This window comes from Falco cherrug, chromosome W (assembly GCF_023634085.1).
Source record: "Falco cherrug isolate bFalChe1 chromosome W, bFalChe1.pri, whole genome shotgun sequence".
NCBI classification, from domain to species: domain Eukaryota; kingdom Metazoa; phylum Chordata; class Aves; order Falconiformes; family Falconidae; genus Falco; species Falco cherrug.
The window spans coordinates 9821415-9842407 of NC_073719.1; the positions used below are offsets into that span (position 1 = coordinate 9821415).

The following is a 20993-nucleotide window of genomic DNA, read 5'->3' on the forward strand; positions in this document are numbered from 1 at the left end:
TCTCTTAAAGACCTGCTGCAAAAACAAAAAAGGGGGAATAACCCAGGTACGTCACCACAGAAGCAACTGTGGAAAGATCTATAAGTGATCAAATTTTTAAAACGCTCTCCCAATCATAGCACCGTGCATAAACATTTCTCTTGTCCTGCTTGACGGGAACTGCCCTGGTGTAGTGGAATGAAGCTGGGTTAATTAGCATTGATAATATACAACTGTGGGTTGGCTTCAGGGGCAGTGGATTGGCTGATGTAGATAAGGTGCAGGTGTGGTTGTTTTTTCTAAGTGGTTGAGAGCCAATGAAGAGAAAGCAGCTGAGGAAGAAGCAGGGAGAAGAGAGGACACATGCTCTGGATGAGGCAAGATGAGGAGAAGGCAACAGAGGGACTGGTATGAAGAGTGTGTTGGTATGAGATGGTAAAAGACCTTGTTGCAGCTTGGTAATTTGGAGAATGCTGTGACAATTGGTGCCCCATGTGAGGCCCTTCAGATTATGAGACTGAGTGTAACAAGTGGTGACAGTGGTGATGGCTGTGCTGGGGGATGTTTAAAACCATAATGGCAGTGACCCAATGTAGTGAAGACAGGTGGGGTTAGACTTTGATCCAGATCATGTTGAGATAGGTGGGAAGAGCTTGGGGATCTGGATCAGACACTGGTGAAGGTGAGCCACTGGGATCAAAGAGAAGGAAGCCTGACTGCTGTGGAATTTAGAGACTGAGGGTAATGGGCGATAGTGGTGGAGTACATGGTCAGATGTGGCAGCAGCCCACAGTGGTGGCAGATCCAGAGTGGGTCTGGCTAGACAGCGGTGATGGCTGTGCCAGGGGAAGGTGTGGGAGCAGCATGGTGCCGTGGGCGGCTCCTGCCGTGGCTGCTGCTGCTCGGCCTGGTGGTATTCTTGCCGGTATTTCTGTATTCATTGAAGGTGTCTCCAGTTGAAGAAGAAATGGGCAACCACAAGGATGTTGAAGTTTTTCAGGACACAGAATGATGTGTTAGTGCTGTATTCTAGATCTGCTGCTGCTGAAAGCTCACTCAGATTACTGTCCAGTATGATCCAAGAGGTGAAAGGACAAGGCACTATAAGTTCATCAGAATCCCTCTCTGAAGAAATCAAAATCCCAGATGCTAAGAAAGCAGATAAGAAAGGCGATCAACCTGTAGAAGCTGAAAAGCCCAAGATAAAAGTGAGGAAGGAATATGAGTATGAGTTCTGGCACAAGTTGTCTGAATTGTATGAAAAGTTTATTTGTAAAAAGTTTGTGATGGTTGGTAAAAACATGAGGTATGAAATGTTAAAAAGGAGAAAAAAAAAAAGGGGGGATTTGTAGAGGAGTTACAGGACTGTATGAAAAATTTATTTGTAAAAAGGTTGTAATGATTGTTAAAAACATAAAGAGGAGAAAAAAAAGGGGAATTGTAGAAGAATGAAGCTGGGTTAATTAGCATTGATGATATACAACTGTGGGTTGGCTGATGTAGATAAGGTGCAGGTGTGGCTGGTTCTGTTAAGTGGTTGAGAGCCAATGAAGAGAGAGTAGCCGAGGAAGAAGAGAGAGAGGGAGAAGAGAGAGAACACATGCCCTGGATGAGGCAAGGTGAGGAGAAGGCAGCAGAGGGACTGGCATGAAGAGTGTGTTGGTATGAGATGGTAAAAGACCTTGTTGCAGCTTGATAATTTGGAGACTTTTGAAGAAAAGAATCCTTTTGAAGGTTGGTATTGGACCCTAGGATTAGGTCCTTGGATGGAAAAATTTTGATGTGCGGGTTTCTTACATTGCTAGGGGTTTTGACCATTTTTATGTCTACCATGTTTGATGAACCTGATGTGAGCCATGATACAAAGGGCTGTCTGTCAAGCTATGACGGTTCAAATTCACACAGCCTTAACCTTATCCAATTTAACAAACAAAAAAGGGGGAATTGTAAGGGATGAAAATAAGTTGACCTGGTAGAGAAACAAGGCTGAATTGGCAGAACTGTTAGTGTACAGATAAGCAGCCGAACTTGGCAGTGAATCCACAAGCATGTGAGCAGCTTGTAACGAGCAACTGCTTTGCTACATGTAGACAAATTCCCAGGTGCTCTGCGGCACATAGCCATATTCCAGGGCAGAACTTGGGTAGATAAGCGTTTGTGTATAACTATGTATGCAATAAATGATCTCACTTCTTCACTGACTTGGCAGTGGTGTGTGGCGTATGAAGGCACGGACCCTGAGTGTTGTCATACCAGACATGCCAGAACTTCAATACGAACTAGAATCGAAGGCAGCCAAGTGGTACGCCACCACTGATAGTAAAAATGCATTTTTCTTGATTCCTTTGGCTGTAGGGTGCAGGCCACAGTTTGCCTTCACTTGGAGGGGTGTCCAATACACCTGGAGTTGACTGCCACAGGGATGGAAACACAGCCCTACCATCTGCTATGGACTGATCTAGGCTACACTGGAAAAGGGTGAAATTCTGGAACGCCTGCAATATATTGATGACATCATCATGTGGGGGGCAATAGAGCAGAAGTAGTTTTCAAGAAAGGGAAGAAAATAGTCCAAATTCTTCTGAAAGCCAATTTTGCCATAAACCAAAGTAACGTCAAGAGACCTGCACAGGAGAATGATGGTTTTGGGAATAAAATGGCAAAATGGACATCATTAGGTTCTAATGGATATGATGAACAAATAACAATGATGTCTTCACCAACCAATAAGAAACACAAGCTTTCTTAGGTCTTGTGGATTTTTTGAGAATGCACATTCCAAATTACGATCTGATTGTAAGCCCTCTCTATGAAGTGACCTGGAAGAAGAATGATTTCAAGTGGAGCCCTGAGCATGGACAAGCCTTTGAACAAATTAAATAGGAGATAGTTCAAGCAGTAGCACTTGGGACAGTCCAGACATGGCAAGATGTAAAGAATGTGCTCTGAATGATAATGGCAATATATTGCTGCCCAGGTGGAGAACCTGGTGGTTAAGGTAAGTCACGTAGATGCTCATGTACTAGAGTCTGGCCACTGAAGATCATCAGAACAAACATGTGGATCAGGCTACTAAGATTGAAGTAGTTCAGATGGATCTGGATTGGCAACATAATGGTGAATTATTCATAGCGCAGTGTGCCCATGACACCTCAGGCCATTAAGAAAGAGATGCAACACATAGATGGGCTTAAGACTGAGGGGTGGACTTAAACATGGCCACTGTTGCACAGGTTTATCCATGAATGTGAAACACGTGCTTCAATTAAGCAAGCCAAGCAGTTAAAGCATCTCTGATATGGAGGGCGATGGCTGAAAAATAAATATGGGGAGGCCTGGCAGGTTGACTATATCACATTCCCACAAACACTCCAAGGCAAGTGCCATGTGCTTACAATGGTGGAAGCAACCACTGGATGGTTGGAAACATATCCTGTGCCCCATGCCACTGCCCGGAACATTCTCCTGGGCCTTGAAAATCAAATCTTATGGTGATGCAGTACCCTAGAAAGAATTGAGTCAGACAATGGAACTGATTTCTGAAACAACCTCATGGATACCTGGGCCAAAGAGCATGACGTTGGGTAGGTGTATCACATCCCCTATCATGCACCAGCCTCCAGAAAAATCGAATGATGCAACAGACTGTTAAAGACTACATTAAGAGCAATGGATGGTGAGACCTTCCAACATTGGGATATACATTTAGCAAAAGTCAACGCTAGAGGATCTTCCAATCAGGCTGGCCCTGCCAAATCAAAATTTTACATATTGTAGAAGGGAATAAAGTTCCTGTAGTGCACCTTAAAATATTCTTGGAAAAACTGTGTGGGTCATTCCTGCCTCAGGCAAAGACAAACCCATTTGTGGGATTGCTTTTGCTCAGGGGCCTGGGAGCACTTGTTGGGTAATGCGGGAAGATGGGGAAGTTTTATGTGTGCCTTAAGGGGATTTGATTTTGGGTGAGAATAGCCAATGAATTAAACTGTGTGATATTGATTACTACATTACGCTGTATATTATAACTTTTATGGTGGCTATATGCCCGTCAATACACTGGGCAGCTTGCAGTGCCTGTCTCTACCAGTCTGGATTTGGGGATCTGAACCTGACTCCCTTTTGATCACCACATTAATCAAGAAAGAAGTTTTATGAAACTGGACAAGTGCAGCGATGATGGAATCAGAACTGGCTTCAGCATGTTGATAACACATTGATGTTTGCAGTTGTTGCTGGGTAATGTTTATACTAAATCAAGGACTTTTCAGTTTCTCAGGCCCTGCCAGTGAGAAGGCTGGAGGGGCATGGGAAATTGGGAGGGGACACAGCCAGGAAAGCTGCCCTGGACTAGCCAAAGGGATATTCCATACAATATGATGTCATTCTTGGTATATACAGTGGGAGTAGTTGTCGGGGGGGGAGGGGGAGGGAAGGTTTGCTGCTTGGGGACTGGTTGGGCATTGGTCAGCAGGTGGTGAGCAATTGTATTGCGCATCTCTTTTTTTCTTTGTTTGTTTTTTCCCCCCGTGAGTTTTATTTATCTTTTTTTAATCTCCCTTTTCATAATGATGATCATCATAATCTTTATTAGTAGTATCATTTATTTAAATAATTGCACACTTTTTTTCTCAACCCATGGGTTTTACCTTTTTTCTGATTCTCCTCCCCATCCCACTGGGGCAGGGGGATGAGGAAGTGGCTGCATGTCACTTAGTTGCTGGCTGTGATTAAACCACAACTAAATCACTTTCGCAGTTGCAGTTAATTACGTTCACGTTTGGGAGGAGGGGTTGTAGCCTTTCAATTGCATATAGCTATAGTGCCTAAAGAGACATTCAGTTTTACAGCTTCAACGCATTCTTTCTATAGGAAAAAAAGACTATTTTCCCATTTCCATTTGCATGCAAAGCTCTTTAGTTTACTTACATAAGTCCTCAGTATGACTGTTTAAAGCATCTTCCACTGTCTACTAAAATGGGAGCAGGTGAAGAATTGTAACTTAGATATAAATTGTATTTTTTTAAAATACTTAGTAGTGAAAAATTAGCAAATTTTTAGAACCAAAATTCACACACCAGTACTGAAATGATATTCAGAGTACTTGAGGCATTTACTTTTATGAAAAAAGATTGCTCAAAGATGTTTTTAGCATGTTTTCGTTCTTCCAAGTTTGAACCCTCAGATTATATGAAGTAAGTCTAACCCTAAAAACCAACTACCCTGTCTTTCCACAGCTGCAGCCACTAATGAAATTAAATTGCAAAAGTGCCATTTTTCAATAAAATGTTAATAACTTAGAACAAAGATCAAGAATGTGAACTCAGCATGCATGAGGATGTAGTACAAAAAGCAATACTTACAACTCCAAATGAAACCTCTTGGTATAAAGGATCATGGGTTAAGAATTGGATAGGAGCTGAGGAAGTCAGTGTTGGTGGATGAGTTGATGGTGGGTAGGTAAAGCTTCCTATAGGAAGATGTTCTCCAAGCATTTCTACTTCATTCTCTATCCTTTGAAGTGGCTAAAAGAAACACAGGGTTTGTTGTATTAATAGAAAACCATTTTTTTAAAATTTATTTTTTAATATCAAAATAGCACAACTCCAATTATATGTTCTGAGGATATGTGGAAATTAAATAGAGTTGTACTGGGTATATATGGTAAGGCTTTGGGGTGTGTGTGGGTGGGGGGCTGCAGGGGTGGCCTCTGTGGGAAGAGGTATGGGCTGCCTTGTGCCAGACACAGCTGGTTCCAACTGTCTCTGCAATGGATCCACTGCAGGGAAAAGCTGAGCCAATCAGCAGCGTTGGTGGTGCCTCTGTGAAAAACTATTTAAGGAAAGTAAAAAAAAAAAAAAAAGCTGGATGGAGAGAGTAGGAGGGAACAAAAAAGAGTGAGAAACAGCAGAGGGAACACCAAGGTCAGAGAAAGAGAAGGATGAGAAGGAGGTACTCCATGGCACCAGAGCAGATATTCCCTGCAGCCCATGGAGGACCCACTCTGGAACAGATTTATATTTCCCAAAGGAACTGTTGCCCATTGAGAACCCATGCAGGGGTTTTTCCTGATAGGACTGAGCACATGGAAGAACTCGCACTAGAGCAGATTTTCCTGATGGACTGCAGCCCATGAAGAACCTACGCCAGAGCAGAGGAAAGGTGTGAAAAGGAAGGTGCAGCAGAGAACGACTGCTATATACTGACCATAACCACCCCACTCCATTCCTTGTGCCACTTGGGCAGGGAGAAGAATCTGGAGAACTACTAGCAGTGGATGAGGATTGAGTCAGGGATTGATTACTTGAGAGAACTTGACCCATACAAGTCTAAGAGGCCAGATGGACTACATCCAGGGTGCTGAGACAACTGGCCGATGTCCTTGCAAAGCTGCTTTCTATCATCCTTTCAAAGACTGTGGAGATCAGGGGGAGATCCCTGACAACTGGAGAAAGGCAAACATTGCATTCATCAACCAAAAAGGCCAATCTAGGAAACTACAGGCCAGCCAACCTTACTTCAGTCCCTGGGAAAATCATGGAGTGAGTCCTCTTGGAACATATTTCTGGGCACGTGGAAGAGGGAACAGTCAGCATGGCTATACCAAGGGAAAATCAACCAGATTGTCTAGTATTGATAAGGTGACTGAATTTGTGGCTGAGGGGAGAGAAGTGGATGCCATTTACCTCAACTTTTAGCAAGGCTTTTGACACTATCTCCCACAATATTCTTGTAACCAAGTTCAAACGTTACAGTCTGGATGTGTGGACAACCAGATGGATTAAAAAAAATTTTGGATGATCAGGCTTAGATCATAGTGGTTAATGGGTCATACTCTACCAAGATGCTGGTAACAAGTGGTATACCACAGGGACCTATCCTGTTTAACAACATTATCAGTTACCTGGAAGAGACAGAGTACTTGCTCATGAAGTCTATAGCTGATATCAAATTGCAGAGAACAATCCATACACTGGAAGGTAGGGCTGCCATACAGCAAGACATGGACAGGATGGAAAAATGGGCCAACAGGAACCTTATGATATTCAACAAGGATAAATTCCAAGTCCTGCACCTGAGAAGGAATAACTGGAAACAATCCAGACTGGGGAATGACTGGCTGTGAAGCAGCTCTGCTGAAAAGGCACTGGCGCCCTCAGGCAAGCTGAATATGATCCAACAGTGTACCCTAGCAGCAAAGAAGGCTTGCGGTACCTTGGGCTGTATTAACAAAAAATGGCATAGCCAGTACATTGAGCGAAGTGATTATCCACCTTCTACTAAACACCTGTTAGACCTCATGTAGAATACTACATCCAGTTTTGGGCACCCAGATACCAAAAAATCCCCGGATATTGGTAAAGTAGAACAAGCTCAAGGAGGGCCACCAAGATGGTCAGGGGACTGGAACATTTGTCCTATTAGAAGAACTTGAGGGAATCGGGCTTTTTCTGCCAGGAGAAGAACAGGCTTAGGGGAGAGGGGAAGCCACCTAACAGCAGCCTTCCCAACACCTGCAGAGATTTGATCAAGAAGATGGAGCCAGGCTCTTTACAGTGATGCATGGTGGAAGGACAAGAGACAATGGGCATAAGTGAAAACAAAAGAAGTTTCAGCTAAATACAAAGAGAAGCTTTTTCACCATGATGAGAGTCAAGCAGTGGAACAGGAGCCTAGAGAGTTTGTGTAGTCTCCATCTTTGGAGGTTTTCAAGACCCAAGTGGAAAAAACCCTGTGCACCCTCAACTGACCTCATAGCTGATCCTGTTTTGAATAGAAGATTGAACTAGAGACCTTCTGAGGTGTCTTCCAACCTGAATTAACCTCTGAGCCTGTGATCCTATGATCTCTTTCATCAAACTGTATATATAAGGCAGCAACTAACTTCCTTAATAGAGACATGTTCTCAAACTGAAGAAAACAGTTCTACATCAATACCATAAGGAATAATTGAAGGTATGCTGATGTATGAAGAATTAATAAGTTTCTTACAAAAACAACTCAGCATTTCCCTGTGAAGCAAAATTTTTTATTATAAACACCACGATTTATAATTAATCTATTACCACATTTAGGCTAGATACATTATCTTGAAGCTATACTTTTGCTGTTAGGAAAGATCAATTCACATCTCAGGTCATTTTGGTCTCATTTTTCGGGAAAAACTTAACTCTGATATTTCACTAATTCACCCTTCTTTTCCCAGTACTGAATACCACATGCTTCAAAACAGTCAGATATGAAAGTCATGTTGTGGAAGCAAAGGAAAAGGAAAATTGTTTCCCCATTCTGCTGATCAAACTTTAAATAGCATTTTTAAGGCAATAATTTTTCTAGTAAGACTTGACAGCAAAAAATCAAGCTATTGAACAGAGCTAAAAGTTAACAAGGGAGCCTATTCCTGAAGCTAAATTAGCAATCTAAGAAAGAAGCCCCAACATTTTCTGAGGGAAGACATCCTGACTACCAGAGAAAACTATCCATAACTGTTCCCCCATGACTATAATGCAATAATTACAATAGTGCCAGCACCTGACATTTAACACAGCAGTATTTGTTACTGCTCAAAACAGTCTGAGCAATATTTGTTAGTAATACTGAAATTATTTTGTATTTCTGTATTAATGAAATATTGGTAGAGCTCCAAAGAAACAGGTGGAAAGGTGCCTGGCAGAAGATTAATAAGTAGAAATTACTAACCTCTGGTAGAAGATTAGTAAGTAAAAATCTTAAAATGTAATTTTTTCCCTTGTGTCCAAAATAGCATCTTCTCTAATTTTTGCTCTATTATGAAGGCATTAACTTTTTGGCCAAGTTTCTTTAAGTGAAAAGAGTCAATAATTTCTACAAGCAGGAGAGAAAAGAGGTTCTAGTATGCCATAGAAAGTTTAAGTAATACTTTTCACACTAGTGTTCAGGGGGGATACAGTGGACACTAAATAAACTGTGATTTAATGTGATAGAAGCATGCAATAGAAATAAGGCTTTGTGCTTTCTGTTCTCTCTACAATTTATTTTCTCTGAGACCACTGCTGCACTACACTTAGGTCTCTATATTCTCTTTTACTTTCTGGAAGAACACCACCTGCAGAAGCAGTACATGAAGCAGACATGTCAGACTTACAGGAGTACAGGCCTCCAGGGAAACAGTGGGCAACAGCTGAGAAAATCTTAAGACAATCAAAATGAATTTCAAAATAATACTTTTTTTTTTTTTCTTCAGTCTAAGTCTTGCTCAGGTAGCACTATTACAAAACCCTATTACGTACTCTATATCAGATCTATTTGTTCTTTCAACCAGAATGTTATTAGAAGGACAAGAGCATCATTTGCTGATCAACCCCCAAATATTTTAGGAGAGGGGATAAGAAGCATTACTTACTGAACGTGACTGTTGTGCTTGGAAGGGAACAAATTGCCCTGGAGGTGGCAGGTGAGACGGGTGATGTGGAGAGAGGTGAGAAGGATGCAAAAGGAATGGGTCGTTAGAAATCAGGGGTGGGAACGCTGCATATGGTACTGGTAGATGTTGGACTGAGCACGCTTGAAGCATCTGAAAGAAAATGAACATTTTTACATCTACAGTAAAAGATTATTAAAAGAAAGCAGTCCACGTACCCTCAGCTTACAAACACAACCCACACAATAATTTGTTCAGAAACTAAATGAACAGTGATTCTAGTACAGAACAGGCTCTAAAAGTGTGATGCTACCAGCTATACTTGCAAGGTGCAAAGGGCCTTTTACTTCAGATGAAGTCAATAGGAGTTGGGGGTGTTCACTCTGCATTAGCAGGCACAGACTCCCAAGGGGGGAGCAGGTTTACTTACCATAGTAGCTTCTGTTCTTCCCATATATTACATTTACAGACACATGCTAAGAAAACAATCATTAGTTGGAACTGAAGGACTCCTAAATGTCAGATTGTGCCCTAAACAACTCTGTTGCCTGAAGCTGGGCCCCTTCTTTCCCCTCTTGCTGGTACCTGCTGTCTCTCTTCTCTGTCCTGGGACTTTGTGGTGATCTGCTAAAAGAAAATGGTGTCCATCTGCCAAAACTGTTAGGCTGTGGCTGTAACCCAAACAGAATCATTACAGCCCACCTATGCTGACAACTCCCACCAAACAGACCTCCCAAGGATGGATAAAGCTGTCCAGACCTCAGGATGCATAGATCTCCAGTATCTGGAAATCCCCCTAGTACCTAAAGGCATCAGTGGATGTCATAGATGCACAAGTGTACATAGCTGGAAGAACTCTTCAGACAAGTAGCCATTAACAAAAGGAGCTCAACAGGCAGTGCAGTATCTGGGAATGTGAGCAGGAAATTAATATGTGGTATTGTCCCAGGCTGAGTGACAATCCTGCCTTAAGGCTGTGCAAGGGGATTGTATGTGGAGTGACTACATGTACTGATTTCAGCTGGGATAGAGTTAATTTTCTTCTTAGTAGCTGGTACAGTGCTGTGTTTTGGATTTGGTGTGAGAACAATGTTGATAGGACACTGATATTTTCAATTGTTGCTGGGGGATATTTATACTAAATCGAGGACTTTTCCAGTTTCTTGGGCGCTACCAATGAGAGAGCTGGAGAGGCATTGTAAACTGGGAGGGGACACAGCCAGGACAGGTGACCTGAACTAGCCAAAGAGGTATTCCATACCATATGATGTCATGCTGAGAATATAAAACTGGGGGAAGAAGAAGGAAGGGTGTAGAGGAATTTTTAAAGGACCAAGGACATATGTTACCATTGTCCGGGTTGGACAACCCAGGCCTGTTAGTTAAAGCTGCAGAGCAACTTTAAATTGTCCTTGAAACAAGCAGGGTGAGAAAGAAAACAAGCTATGCACAAACAAGAAGCCAGGTGCAGAGCAAGTCCTGGGAACTGCGAAATCAACACACTCTCATCAGCACACTCTGATCAGGCGCCTGCAGCATGTCACCAATCAGCGACACGGATGCCCGCGTGACCAGAGACTTTTATCCAATCACCTGTGTGTAGAGTCGTGTGAGCGGTTGAAACCATGCGGTCATGCTGGAGCACCTCAAATCGTGTGGCCAGGGATAAGGCCATGATAGAGCTGATTTACATCTGCAGGGACTGTGGCTGTGGGTAAGGCCACTCTGGAGCAGGTCTATGGTCACGGCCAATGGATAAGGCCCTGTTGGAACGGGTGCACCTCAAAATGACTGTGGCTGTGGATGAATCTGTGCCGCAGCAGGGATAACCCTGGAGAGACTGTGGCTCGTAGCTGAGGCTCCACTTGGAGCAGGTACAACCCTAAGGGACAGCAGTCTAGGGATAAGTCCAAGCCAGAGCAGGGGCAAGGGGAGGAGTTCATTGCAATGTTAAACCCTATGGGCTGGTCCAAAGGGTCCAGGGATAGAGATTGTAATGGATATACCTTTAAATTGTTGTAACCCATGATTTGAGTTTCATGTTATAGGAATGACTATAGCAGAAACCACCTGAACCATTGGAGGACAAGCCTTACAAGAAGCAGTGCAAGTGCAGCAGTGAACTGACCTGAGCCGGCTTTGATGCCCGATAACCCCATACAACACACAACCTCTCATCTCCTGAGTGACCACCATAAGAGATCGTGTTCATGGACTAAATGAACTCAATGGAAATTGTGTGGACATTTTATAGACATTTTTACAAGAGTGGTGCATAGACTAGGGGAATGATATCAGTGTATTATATCAAAGGATGGGAAGGGTGATGGTGGTTAATGAGGTTGTATTGGAAAGTGTGGCATGACATAAATGGTATGGATAAGGACTGGATAGTGTCCTGGTTTCAGCTGGGATAGATTTAGTTTTCTTAGTAGCTAGTACAGTGCTGTGCTTTGGATTTGGTGTGAGAACAATGTTGATAGGACACTGAGGTTATTAGTTGTTGCTGGGTAATGTTTATACTAAGTTAAGGACTTTTCAGTTTCGTTGGGCCCTGCCAGCAAAAGGGCTGGAGAGGTACGGGAAATTGGTAGGGGACATAGCCAGGACAGCTGACCCAAACTAGCCAAAGAGGTATTCCATACCATATGACGTCATGCTGAATATATAAACTGGGGGAAGAAGAAGGAAGAGGGGGGGACATGGACATTTGGCATTATGGTGTTTGTCTTCCCGAATAACCGTTATGCGTGATGGAGCCCTGCTTTCCTGGGGATGGCTGAACAACTGATGACGGGAAGCAGTGAATAAATTCCTTGTTTTGCTTTGCTTGCATGCGCAGCTTTTGCTTTACCTGTTAGATTGTTCTTATCTCAACCCTTGAGTTTTACATTCCTTTCCGATTCTCCTCCCCATCCCTCTGGGTGAGGGGGAGTGAGCAAGTGGCTGCGTGGTGCTTGGTTGCTGGCCAGGGTTAAACCATGGCACTACATCAGTGGACAAGGGAAGAGCTACAGAACTGATCTATATGGACTTCTGTAAGGCATTTGGTACAACATCTTTTTCTGTAGGTTGGAGAGAGATGGATTTGATGGATGGATTGTTCTTTGGATAAGGAATCAATTCAATGGTCACATCCAGAGAGTAATGGTCATAAGCTCAATGTCTGGATGGAGATCGGTGATGAGTGGTGTCCCTCAGGGATCCATCTTGAGACCTGTACTGTTTAATATCTTCATCAATGACATAGTGTGATTGAGTGCACCCTCAGCAGATTTCAAGATGACACCAAGCTGATTGGTACGGTTACCATGCCTGAGGGATGGGATGCCATCCAGAGGGATCTGGACAAGCTTGAGATGTGGGCCCATGTGAAACTCATGAGGTTCAGCAAGGCCAAGTGCAAGGTCCTGCACCTGGATCAGGGCAATCCGCCATATCAATACAAGTTGGGGGACAAATAGATTGAGAGCAGCCCTGTGGAGAAGGACTTGGGAGTGCTGGTGGATGAGAAGCTCAACATGGCCCAACAATGTGCACTTGCAGCCCAGAAAGCCAACCGTATCCTGGGCTGCATCAAAGAAGCGTGGCCAGCAGGTCAAAGGAGGTGATTGTCCCCCTCTACTCTGCTCTAGTGAGACACCACCTGAAGTACTGCATTCAGCTCTGAGGCCACCAGCACAAGAAAGACACAAACGTGTTGGAACGAGTCCAGAGGAGGCCCATGAAGATGATCACATAGAGCTGGAGCACCTCTCCTATGAAGACAGGCTGAGAGAGTTGAGGTTGTTCAGCCTGGAGAAGAGAAGGGTCTGGGGAGACCTTACTGCAGCCTTCCAGTACCCTGAAGGTGGCTTATGAGAAAGATGGGGACAGACATTTAGCAGGGCCTGTTGCAATAGGACAAGGGGTAATGTCTTTAAACTAAAAGATGGTAGATTCAGACTAGATATAAGGAAGAATTTTTTTTATGATGAGGGTGGGAACCACTGGAACAGGTTTCCCAGAGAGGTGGTAGATGCCCCGTCTCTGGAAACATTCAAGGTTAGGCTGAATGGGGCTTTGAGCAACCTGATCTAGTTGAAGATGGCCCTGCTCATTGCAGGGGGGAGTTGGACTAGATGACCTTTACAGGTCCCTGCCAACCCAAACTATTTTATGATTCTATGAAAGTAAGACTGAATTCAATGTCCAGGTGACTGACACAAGTAACTCACAAGATGAAGAAGACCTGGACATTTGTCTCTGCTTGGGGTAGAAGGAAGAACATTCCCCAATCCCCTGAAGTGCCCCGGTATAACAGACAAAATGCTCTGGGGTTGGAGAATTAAGAGTACACGAGTAATGGTCAGATTCGAGGAGAAGCCAACCATGCAAACTTGATCTGACCACCCGTCAGCATTAGAACCAGTGCCACCTTAAAAGCACGTAAGTATTAGTAATTGGAGATTCCTTACTGAGAGGCACTGAAGCACCCACTTGCCATCCAAACAATTTCTCTAGTGAAGTCTGCTGCCTACCAGGATGTCCTGGTTTCAGCTGGGATAGAGTTAATTTTCTTCTGAGTAGCTGGTACAGTGCTGTGTTTTGGATTGAGTATGAGAATAATGTTGATAGCACACTGATGTTTCAGTTGTTGCTAAGCAGTGCTTGCTCTAAATCATGAAGTTTTCAGTTTCCCATGCTCTGCCAGTGAACAGGTGCACAAAAAGCTTTGAGGGAGCAGAGCCAGGACAGCTGATCCCAACTAGCCAAAAGGTTATTCCATACCATAGAATGTCATGCTCAGTATATAAACTGGGTGGAGTTGACTGGGGGCCACTGATCACTGCTTGGGGACTGGCTGGACATCGGTCAGCAGGTGGTGAGCAATTCTATTGTGCATCACTTGGGTTTTTTCCCTTCAGTTTAATTAATCTCTCTTTCCCTATGCTTTTCATTACAATTGTTGTTATTATTATAATTATATTTTACTTTATTTAAATTATTACATTGTTCTTATCTCAACACACAATTTTTACCTTTTTCTAGTTCTCCTCCTTGTCCCACTGGGGGGAGTGGGGGTGGGGAGTGAGTGAGTGAGCACCTGTGTGGTATTTAGTTGCCGGCTGCGGTTAAACCATGATACAGGAGCTCACATTCATGATGTCTCTGAGAGACTGCTGAGACTAGTGAACCCTACAGATTATCATCCGCTCTTTCTATTCCATGTAGGGTCTAATGATACTACAATGAGGCAACTTACTAACATCAAAAAATACTGTATGACCATCAGAGCAATGTTAAAAGGATCTGGAGCACAAGTGCTGTACTTCTCTATCCTCCCAATCAGAGGAAGGGGTTCAGGAAGGAGGAGATCAATTGAAGAGGTGAATGCCTGGCTGTGTGGCTGGTGCCATACTCAAGGTTTTGGCTTCTGTGATCGTGGATCTATCTTTGAGAAGCTGGGTCTGTTGAGAGCTCATGGAATTCAGCTGACCAAGTGGGCAAGAAGGTCTTTGCCAACAAGCTGACCAGACTTATAAAGAAGGCTTATAAGAAAGACAGTGAGACTTTTTGCCAGGGTCTGCAGTGACAGGACAAAGGGTAAAAGTTTTAAACTGAGAGTAGATTTAAACTTGACATAAGGAAGATATTTATTTATGATGAGGGTGATGAGACACTGGAACAGGTTTCCCAGAGAAGTTGTGGATGCCCCATCCCTGGAAGTGTTCAAGGCCAGGTTGGATGGGGCTTTGAGCAACCTGATCTAGAGAAATATGTCCCTGCCCATGGTGAGGGGGTGGACCTTTGACGGTCCTTTCCAACCCAAACCATTCTATGATTCTATGATTTTAAGTTATAACTAGCCTTAAAAGTTCTGCTCACTTCCATGTTTTGAGGAGAGCTTCATGCTCTGGAGCAAAAACTCTTCCTCTGATCTGTGAAGGCATCACCCAGAGACAGTTTCCTGTAAAAGCAGACGTCTCCTCTGTGAAGTTACATGTGCAAAGTATACTGTGAGTCATTAAAGTTTGAACTCTCAAGAATCAAGGTGGTGGTAGTGAGAACAGAATCTCACTTCACAGAAGTGCTCAGTTTCAATTTCAGCTCTACACATCCATGAACAAGACCCCAAATTTGCAGACTTTCAACTGCTTTTTTAGTCACCAGAATATCTGACATTCCTTTTATGTTTCTGATCATTAAAAGTGCAACTCAAAATTAGCTTTTAAAAAATAAGCATCAATTCTCTTATGCAAGCAAGAGTATTTATTAGAGACAATTTTCAAACATTAAATTTCACTGCTCCACTTCCAAAGTGAATCAAGCTTTATCAAGATATGAAGAGTACAGGACCCAGCTGTACTCTTTCTTATCTAAAGCATATTGTTCTTATTAGAAAACACAAAACATGTTATGTTCAATGTGCATAATGACTGCAAAGATGGTAAGGAGATACAGTTTATGATCAGATTCCAATAGTGAAAATACAGTCACAACCTCATTTACTGTGGTCATGACCCCAAATTGATCTTTACACCAAGCTGATACAGTTCAAGATTAATCTGATCTAAATACTAATATTTCTAAAGTGATCCTATGAAATAAATAATAAATGTGCAGGTACAACATAACATAGCATTCTATAACACATGTAGGAGGTACTTTTAGAAATATTAAAACACAGTTCATCAGTTTATATAATAGCCAAGAATAAATAAAGAGTATTATAACTTTAACGTATGTTAAAGGTACTGCATAAAGGTTGTTGAGCAACATTCTGTGATGTATGTTATGCAGGAGGTTAGGGTATATTTTAAATGTCCTTCAGGCTTTCAAATCAATTGCCTTAATCCAGTTGTTCAATACTGAAGAAACAGAATGTATTCTTCACCCAATATTACAGTAAGAGGACATGTCAACCAAAACTTCACTTTATAGTGTTATATTCTGAAATAATTTTCAATTTTATTTTTTTTAAGTAGAGCTAGAATGTGCAATGATGTCTGGTACTAAAAATAATGACCATTACAATTTTAGAAAGTCTTTTCAGAAGTTTATTGAAAAGTTTAAATTTTACAGGCTGACTTTTCCAGACCATGTCACGGAGACAGAGAGAAAGTGAGAGAAGGAAGTGAAGGAGCAAGGGAGAAAGCAAAAGAAGGATATTTAGGATGTGAGACAGAGAGGCAGAGAGAAAAAGAATGCACAAGAGGGAGATAAAGAGAAGGGGAGAGAGACAGGAAAAGAGAAAAAAACGAAAGGGTGGAAGAGAGAAAAGTGCAAATGTGAGAGTGAGGAAGAAAGAAAGAAAGGAAAGGAATAAAGTGAAATAGAAGTATAAAGGACGAAAAAGAGAAAGCAGAAAGGAAGAGAAAGGGTAAGGGAGAAACAGCAAGAGAGACTGAGTATAAGAAAGTGCAATCAAGAGAATGACACAGGAAGTGTGAGAGAAAGTGAGCACGCATGAGACAGCAGCAGACAGTGGAGAAGAGAGAGAGAAAGAGGACAAAAGGCTGAATGAGAGAAAGAGCATCAGCAAGAGACATATGGAGACAGACAGGAGACAGACACAGGGAGACATGTGTGTGCAAATGCAGAGGGAGAGAGGAGCGTGCAGACAGAGGAAGAGAAAGGCATGAAAGGCACGTGCAGATGGGTGTGGAGGAGGCTAGACAGACACACGCACACAAAGATGGGGAGGAAGAGAGACGCATGCACACACAGACACAAAGGAAGAGAGATGCACAGGCACACAAAGGCAGAGTGACAGAGAGAGAGAAACAGGCACTTACATAGACACAGACAGACAGAGAACCATGCACAGACACAGAGGAAGAGAGACATGCATGCAGATGCAGAGACATGGGGGGAGACACCTGTGCGCACAGATGAGGAAAGGTGTGTGTGAACACCAACACAGAGACAAAGGCCCCTGCACACAGGGGCAAAGAGAGAGCAGACACGCAGAAAAACAAATTAAGATATGTGCATGCACACACATGCAGGGAAAGGGAGATGTGTGCACAAAGATGGAGAGGAAGAGAGAGAGACATGAGTGCACACAGATGGAGATGGAGACATATAGATAAACACATGCACAGACATAATGGAAGGCAGGCAGAGGGACACACACAGATGCAGAGACATGCATGTACACACAGATGCAGAGAGATGTGCCTGCACACAGACAAGGAGGAAGAGACGTGCACACAGATGAAAAGGCAAACAGGGAGGCACATGTGCAGAGGAATAGAGACAAAAAGATGCGCATGCACACAGATGTGGAGAGGCATGCATTCATTCAAATGCAGAGAGAGAGAGAGACATATGCATGCACACACAGGTGCCAAGGAAGAGATGTGGGTGTGCACAGACAGAGAGATACACACAGACACAGAGGAAAAGAGACAGATGCATGCACGCACAGATATAGACGGGCATGCACACAAACACAGAGAAACAAAGATGGGGGCATGCACAGAGGAATAGAGACAGAGACATGCATGTGCACACACAGACACAGATGGGAGCCCACACAGACACAGAAGAGACAGGGCACATGCACAGACACAGAGACAGACAGACAAAGAGAGATACAGATGCATGTGCACAGACAAATGCAGAGGAAGAGAGAGTCACAGCCATGCGGAGACGCAGACAGAGAGAGACAGATAAGTGCACACAGGCGCAGAGGAACAGAGATGTGCATGTGTACAGATACAGAGAGAGACAGTGAGACAGACATGCACATGCATAGATATAGATGGGCATGCACAGATGCAAAGAGAAACAGAGACATGCACACAGATGCAGAGGAACAGACAGGTGTGCATGCACAAAGACATGGAGAGATGTGTGCACATTCAGATGCAGAGAGAAACTTGTGCACACAGATGCTGAGGAAGAGAAATGCACATGCACAGAGATGTGTACACAGATGTAAAGAAGGAAAGACAGAAAGATGTGCATATCTACATAGACTGGAGCACACACAGACACAGAGAGAAACAGGGAGGCGCATACGCAGATGCAGAGGAATAGAGACAGAAGCGCAAACTGCACTGGAACAGGGTGATACCCCTGAACATCTATAATACATCAATGACATGATTGTGTGGGGCAACAAAACAGAAAAAGTGTTTTAGAAAGGAAAAAAGAATAATTCAGATTCTTCTGAAAGCTGGTTTCACCATAAAAAGAAGCATGGTCAATGAACCTGCACAGGAGATTCAGTTCTTGGGAGTAAAATGGCAGGATGGATGCCATCATGTCCCTATGGATGTGATCAAGATAGCAACTATGTCTCCATCAGCTAACAAGAACGAAACATAAGCTTTCCTAGGCCTTGTGGGATTCTGGAGAAAGCATATTCCAGGTTCTAGTCAGCTTGTGAGCCCTCTCTATTGAGTGACCCAAAAGAAGGACTATTTTGAGTGGGGCCCTAAGCAACAACAAGCTTTTGAGCAGATCAAAGAGGAGACAGCTCGTGCAATAGTCCTTGGGCCTGTCCAGACAGGACCAGCTGTAAAAAATGTACTCTACATTGCAACTGGGGAGCATGGTTTCACCTGGAGCCTCTGGCAGAAAACATCAGGAGAAACCTGAGGTCGACCATTATGGTTTTGGAGCTGGGGGTATTGAGAATCTGAAGCCCACTACACCCCAATTGAAAAAGAGATACTAGCAGCATATGAGGGGGATCTGAGACACTTCAGAAGTTGTTGGTACAGCAACATATCTCCTTTTGGCACTGTGATTGCCTGTGCTACACTGGATGCTCAAAGGAAACATTCCCTCTACAAATCACATGACTGATGCTACATGGAGTAAGTGGGTAGAGTTGATCATGCAATGGGCTCGAATGGGGAACCTCAACTGCCCAGGAATTCTGAAAGAGATCATGGACTGGCCAGAAGGCAGTGATTTTGGAGCATTGCCTGAGGAGGTGGCTCATGCCCAAGAGGCATCACCATATAATGAGTTATCAGAAGATGAAAGGCATTATGCTTTGTTTACTGATGAATTCTGTCGTGTTGTGGGCAACCATTGGAAGTGGAAAGCTGATGTGTGGAGTCCCACATGACAAGTTGTTGAAGGTATCAAAGGAGAAGGAAAGTTTGTGGAAGTGAAAACCATCCAGCTGACCCTAGAGATTGCTGAAAAGTGGCCAGTACTTTGTCTCTATATTGACTCATGGATGGTGGCAAATGCCCTATGGGGGTGGTTACAGCAATGGAAGAAGATCAACTGCCAGTGCAGAGGTAAACCCATCTGGGCTGCTCCACTGTGGAAAGGCATCACAGCCCAGGTAGAAAACATTGCTCTAGAGGTACAGCACATAGATACTCACATGCCCAGGAACTGTGCCACTGAAGAACACCAAAACAACAAACAAGTAGAGAAGACTGTCAAAATTGTAGTGGCTCAGGTGGACCTGGACTGGGAGCATAAGGGCGAGTTATTTGTAGCTCGATGGACCCACAAAACATCGGGACATATAAGGAGAGATGTAAGAAAGATATTGAGGTGCTGGAGCACATTGAAAGAAGAGCAATGAAGCTGAAGGGCCTAGAGCACAAGACTTAGGAGCACCTGAAGGAACTGGGGTTGTTTGGTCTGGGTAAAAGGAGGTTGAGGGGAGACCTTATCGCTTTCTGCAACTACCTGAAAAGAAGGCTGTAGTGAGGTGGGTCCCGGTCTCTTCTCCCAAGTAACAAGTGATTGGAGGAGAGGAAATGGCCTCAAGTTGCAACAGGGGAGGTTTAGATTGGATATAAGGAAAAATTTCTTCACCAAAAGGGTGGTCAAGCATTGGAACAGGCTTCCCAGGGAAGTGGTTGAGCCACCATCCCTGGAGGTATTTAAAAGGCATGTAGACATGGTGCTTAGGGACATGGTTTAGTGGTGGACTTGGCAGTGCTTGGTTTATGGTTGGACTCGATGATCTTAGAGGTCTTTTCCAACCTAAATGATTCTACGACTCTCCACAACATACAGATGGGCTCATAATTGAGGGGTGGACCTGACCATGGAGGCTATCACACAGGTCACCCATGAACATGAAACATGCACTGCAATCAAGTGAGCCACATGAGTAAAGTCTCCCTGGAATAGAGGGCAGTGGCTGGGTTTTCAATATGAAAATTGACTGGCAAATTGACTATATTGGACCACTGCCATGAACATGCCTGGGCAAGGACTACATAGTCACCGTGGTGGAAGCAACTACTGGGTGTCTAGAAACATACCCTGTAAACCATGCTACTGGACCATCTTAGGCCTTGAAGGGCAAATTTTGTGGAGACACAGGACCCCAGAAAGAACTGAAACAGACAATGGAAGTAATTTCCAGAATAACCTCAGAAATTCCTGGCCAGGAAACATGGCATTGAATGGGTGTATCACATCCCCTATCACCCATAAGCCTCTGGAAAGATTGAACAGTATAATGGACTGTTAGAGACTACACTGAGAGTGTTGGGCATGGAAACACTGGGATATAAATTTAGCAAAAGCCACTTGGCTGGTTAACACCAGAGGATCTGCTGACCATCCTTGTCCTGCCCAAACAAAGCCCCTACATACTGTGGGAGGAGATAAGGTCCCTGTGGTGCACATAGGGAAGTGGCTG

The 20993-nt window shown here is 43.5% G+C and overlaps 2 protein-coding genes across 5 annotated transcripts in view; one reads left to right on the forward strand and one right to left on the reverse strand.

The window, feature by feature from the left end:
• The window catches only part of LOC129734572 (E3 ubiquitin-protein ligase RNF38-like), a 180128-nt gene that overhangs the window by 21554 nt on the left and 137581 nt on the right, over window positions 1-20993 (reverse strand). For 3 of the 4 annotated variants that reach the window (XM_055698181.1, XM_055698182.1, XM_055698184.1), the window contains 2 exons: window positions 9359-9529; window positions 5340-5501 (listed from right to left, as the gene is read on the reverse strand). In XM_055698181.1, coding sequence (XP_055554156.1) covers window positions 5340-5501; window positions 9359-9529 — 333 coding nt within the window. The remainder of the gene's footprint in view (window positions 1-5339; window positions 5502-9358; window positions 9530-20993) is intronic. The other variant, XM_055698183.1, reaches the window with a different exon arrangement.
• On the forward strand, window positions 15763-20553 carry LOC129734573 (sarcoplasmic reticulum histidine-rich calcium-binding protein-like). The gene has a single exon (XM_055698185.1). The coding sequence runs from the start codon at window positions 17512-17514 to the stop codon at window positions 18454-18456; it is 945 nt and encodes a 314-aa protein (XP_055554160.1). The 5' UTR covers window positions 15763-17511; the 3' UTR covers window positions 18457-20553.

What these genes read in the sequence shown, in the direction of transcription:
- LOC129734573 (XM_055698185.1), top strand. Translation starts at nt 17,512, where the DNA reads ATGTACACACAGATGCAGAGAGATGTGCCTGCACACAGACAAGGAGGA.